This window comes from Parus major, chromosome 14, assembly GCF_001522545.3.
Source record: "Parus major isolate Abel chromosome 14, Parus_major1.1, whole genome shotgun sequence".
Taxonomy (NCBI): Eukaryota; Metazoa; Chordata; class Aves; order Passeriformes; family Paridae; genus Parus; species Parus major.
In genome coordinates, this window is record NC_031783.1 from 15,432,522 (window position 1) to 15,437,440 (window position 4,919).

Genomic DNA, 4,919 nt, shown 5'->3' on the forward strand with positions numbered 1-4,919 from the left:
ATCCCATGCCCCCCTGACCAGCAGAGTGTGTTCTGCAGTTTTTCCCAGCTCATCCCACGCTTCCTGCCCCACCCACCACGGTTCTTTTCTCCCCTCTCATAGTGCGGACGCAATGCTGAAAACTTCGACCGGTTTTTCACTCGCCATCCACCCGTGCTCACTCCTCCCGACCAGGAAGTCGTCGGGAACATTGACCAGTCAGAATTCGAGGGATTTTCCTTTGTTAACTCTGAGTTTTTTAAGCCTCAAGCCAAGAGCTAAGTTGCTGTGCAGATCTCATCCCTGCATCTGTCATCCGGCTCCAGCTGCTGTTGTGGTGACACATTCCATTGCAAAACTTCATCCGTGGGTCTTCTTTAGTTCCCTGCTAGAGTGACCGTATTCCAAGTGTCTTCCTGTCATTTGGGGCATCACTGGAGGGGAGTGATGTGCAAGAACCGCTGCAAATGGGCGTTTGTAACATTCAGTTTGTAGAAAATGGGAACAGCTCAGTGGGTGACAGAATGAAAACAGAGACACGGTGACAACCGGGAGAAATCCCTTCATCATGTGCTTTAATTCCTGCTCTCTCATTTTCCTAGTGTTTTAATATCATCAGGAAATTTTAATATTTAGCCTTAGTGGCAAGTCAGTGTTTTTAATGAAACCATTGGGAGTTTGTGTCCTCCCTAAAGCTCTGCAGAGCCAAGATGCTGGTTCTGGCTCCTTCTCTGGCTGTGTCCAGCCCCACCAGAGCTCCCCTTCCCTGCACAGATCTGTTGGGCCGGGTCCCCAGCGGTGGGATAAGTTATTCAGGAAGGCAGAGCTGCCGTTGGCAAAGATTTCTCCTGATTGTGCAGTTTCTAAGTAGCATTTTTTTAAAATCAAAGCAAACATCCAGTGGTAAACGGGAAATTTGGAGGAGCTGCTTTTGAATCCGTGGTCACCCTAGTGAACACCACCAACATCCGTTCCCTAACGAAGCTTTTTCTTCTTTTCAAATGCCAAAGCCATTGATGGAGTTTGTTACCTTTGCTTTAAATGTGTCAAAAATGGTATTTTTAACGGGAGATACTTAACTCTGACCAGTATTGTGAGTTCTGATAGGAAGAGTGTAGAGAAACTTTTTTCAACCCATATTTCTATCCTTAAAAATTGCAGCTAGGTATTTAAATGGCCCGAGTTTTGTTTGTGGCATCAAAGGAAACATTTCAGGAACGGTGAATTCCTCTTGAAAGGACAACAATCACGCTGCTTCCTTTTATACCCTTGCAGATGTTCGTGGGCTGTCACTGTATCAATCTGCTTGATTTGTAATGTGCCAATTTATTTTTTTCTGATACCGATTATAAAATAAAAAGTGAGAAAACACGTCCCAGAAAGCTGCATGTGATTGGCAATGCTGAGTTTCTGCAGTGCAGCGAGGCCGTTCCTTCCGACCGCTGGGGCTGGGAGCCGCCCCGGCTGCTGGGGGATGCCGGAGCCGCGGCTCGCTCTTCCTCTGCCTTCATCCCAAACGCCGAGCTGGAAGCGCCATCCGGGAGGGGATGATTTCCCACAGCCTCCCGCAGCAGCCACGGCTGGGAAGGAGTTTGTGTGGCCGCTCAGGGATCGCGGGGAGCTCCTTGAGCAGAGCCCACTGCAGCATCGCCTCGCGCTCCCCGAGACTGCAGCGAGCACCGGTGACTCATCCGTCCGTCCGTCCATCCGTCCATCTGTCCATCTGTCCGTCCCTGCCCGCTCTCCCAGAGCGCCTGTGGGCAGCTAAAGAAGGATTACAGGTTCCTGTCAGCCTCCCTCCTGCTCTGGGACTCCACTTCTGCCAGCCTCTGTGCTCTGGATGCTGCAAGGTTCTTCCCAGCGGTCCCGAACATCGGTGGGAGCCAATCCCTGGAGCTCCGCCGTGGGCTGTGATCCTGTGATCCTCGCTGTGATCCCGTGATCCTCACCGTGATCCTGTGATCCTCACTGTGATCCTCAATGTGATCCTGTGATCCTCACCATGAGCCTCACTGTGATCCTGTGATCCTCACCGTGATCCTCACTGTGATCCTCGCTGTGATCTTCACTGTGATCCTGTGATCCTCACCATGATCCTCACCGTGATCCTCAATGTGATCCTCACTGTGATCCTGTGATCCTCACCGTGATCCTCGCTGTGATCCTGTGATCCCCACTGTGATCCTCACCGTGATCCTCAATGTGATCCTGTGATCCTCACCGTGTTCCTGTGATCCTCACCGTGATCCTGTGATCCTCACTGTGGTCCTCAATGTGATCCTGTGATCCTCACTGTGATCCTCACTGTGATCCTGTGATCCTCACCGTGATCCTCACCATGTTCCTGTGATCCTCACCGTGATCCTGTGATCCTCACTGTGATCCTGTGATCCTCAATGTGATCCTTGCTGTGATCCTCACCGTGATCCTCACTGTGATCCTCACTGTGATCCTGTGATCCTCAATGTGATCCCGTGATCCTCGCTGTGATCCTCGACACCTCCCAGAGTCAATTCACGCGGTGCTGGAGGCACTTTGAGCCCTGAGTGTGCCCTGCGCTCCCCTCTCTCCATGAGATCCACGCAGCCGTTCCCTGCCTGCTCCCAGACTCTTCATCATCTTGACAGAGGCCAAATTGCCACCAGTTCAGGCAGAATTCAAGGTAAGACACCAGCACCCTGCACTTTGCTGTGCTCAGCTTCCAGCCAAGGCCCCAGGGAGTGGGGGGCTGCTGGAGAGGGCAGTGCAGGGGAGTGGGCTGCCCCAAGCCCCCTCCTGGGCACATCACAGCCTCTCCCACAGCTTCCTGCTGCCAAAAAGCAGTGGCAGGAGGTTTTTCCCACTCCAGGGCTCCCAGGCTGAGCACTCCCGAGGGCTGGGGACCACGGTGGCAACTTGCACCCGTCACATGTGGATGTGTCATTCCTCTTTGCAGCATCCCACAGCATTCCTGCTCAGCAGAAGCTCCTGGCTTGGTAGGACAGTGCTGTCCTGGCCCAGGTTGGTTTGGATGGATGTGGCCTTCAGGAGCCATGTGGTGAGCTCAGAACCCTCCAGGATCCTGGCTCCACTTCTCGGAGAGACCCCGAGCACAGCCACGGCCGCTCTGCCAGGGACCACCCGGCCCTGGGGACCCTCTGCCATCGAGGTGGGCTCGTCCTCACATCCCGACTGCTCCACCCTTTGCCTGCAGAACTCTGCACCTCAAGTTCACCCCTTCGCCCTGTCTGCCCTTCGCTGCTCCTGCTGTGTGCTCCCAAATCCACATCTCCTTCCTTCTCTGTGCTGGAGAGAGGAGCCCCGGAGGGACTCAGCGCTCAGGGCCGGGCTGGGAGCCGCGGACACCGGTGTCCTCCGGAGCGTCACCGTGAGCCCAAGGCCCCGCAGCACAGCCTCGACCTGGCTCTTCTCCTGCCTTTCCTCTCTCGGCTCCTTGACTTCCATCCAGACCTGCTCTTCTTCCCACCTCGTCTCTTCTCCATCATCCTTGGCTTTTCCTGATCTTCCTCCCCAAGGCCAAAGCCATCCTGATGGGATGTCTCCTATGGCAAGTGGAATCTCCAAGCATCCCCAGGGGTCCTGAAGGCTCATCTCCCAGGGCTCAGTCCAGCTGAGGTGTGGTGCTCCAGGAAGCCCTGGCTCTGTGTCCTGGCCATGCTCCTGCTTGAGGCATGAAGGTGCTCCAGTGTCCCGTTGGGCCAAGAGGGACCTGGCAGGGAGGACACAGCACCTCTCCTGCCAGGTCCTTCACCAGGACAGCAGTGGGAGGTCAGCCATGAGGGGTGGGGTGTGGTGCAGGACCTGCAGGACCCCCACACTTCCTTTCCTCAGTTCAAACTGGCAGATTAATCCAGGGCTGGAGATCCTGGTGCAGCAGAACACAGCGAGGACTTGGCCTGGTGGGGCCACACTTCAAGGGCAAAGTCTGGGAAAAATGGAAAACAAATACAGGTTTCTTCAAGGCGTTAAATTTGTGACAGGGTCACACCAGTGTCACGGCAGGGGAAGGTGACCTCAGCAGGGAGTTGGGGTCTCTCCTGTGTAGGGACATGGAGAAGAGTTTTGTCCCTGTTGGCTTTAGCAAGGAGGCAGAGCAGAGCAGTTCCCGGCTGCCAATGTCCCTCCACTGCCGGGGGCTGTGGGTGAAGGACGTGGGGTGCTGGTGCTGTACCTTCAGTGCTGTCACCCCTCCAGCCATGGCCCTGTCACCTCCCACAGCCGGACAGCCCTGAGCCAGGCGCTCTCTGATCTGCAGCGTTTGGAGGAGCAGCCCACGCGCTCCCAGCGCTGCTGATTGCAGGTTCCCGGCGCTAATCCTGACACTAATGTCCTTTTCTTCCCTTTTTTGGCTTGGGTGTCGCTGCAAAGTTGCTCTTCTTAAGAAATTGCAAGGAGAAAATGTTGCATATGTGGAATTTTCCTTCTCGGAGGTTTTGAAGTGCTGTGTGTTTTCTCTGTAGAACCCTGGAGCAAATCACATCCTCCATCAATGAACCAGTGTTGGTTAACACCGTATCACGCCATCATTCAAAAGTCAAGCTTAAAGCAGATAGAGCTCTTACAGCTGATTATTTTGTGCTAATTTTGACATGGTAGTGACTGTTGCTGCCATTTCGAGGCATGTTGCTTCCTCCAGGCTCCTTCCTCCTGTGCAGTGCTGAGCTCTGGTTGCAGTGAGGGTTCTGCATGCTGAGGACTGCTCCGTGTCTCTCCCACAGCCAACAGGAGAGGAGGGATGCTCCCTTCCCTTCCCTTCCCTTCCCAACACCCCCGGCTCTCCCCTGTCCCTCTGTGTCCTGCTCGTGTGTTTCAGGTGTGTTCAACTGTTCTTCTCTTCTTGCTGCTGGTGCGGGGCTGCTTCTCTTGTACAGGGCTGTGAGCTCCTGCTCGGTGGTGGCTTGGAAACCTGCGTGGTGTGGAGTGCTGGGACAGCCTGGCTC

General features: G+C 54.7%; 1 protein-coding gene across 2 annotated transcripts in view; it reads left to right on the forward strand.

Annotated features, from left to right (window-relative positions):
• PRKCB (protein kinase C beta) overlaps positions 1–4,919 on the forward strand; it is a 104,750-nt gene that overhangs the window by 97,891 nt on the left and 1,940 nt on the right. Inside the window, exon 17 of one of the 2 annotated variants that reach the window (XM_015643015.3) lies at positions 103–1,361. The exons of the other annotated variant lie outside the window; for it this stretch is intronic. Coding sequence (XP_015498501.1) covers positions 103–261 — 159 coding nt within the window. The 3' untranslated portion in view covers positions 262–1,361. Of the gene's footprint in view, positions 1–102; positions 1,362–4,919 lie in introns of those variants that run through there. 2 annotated transcript variants of the gene reach the window in all.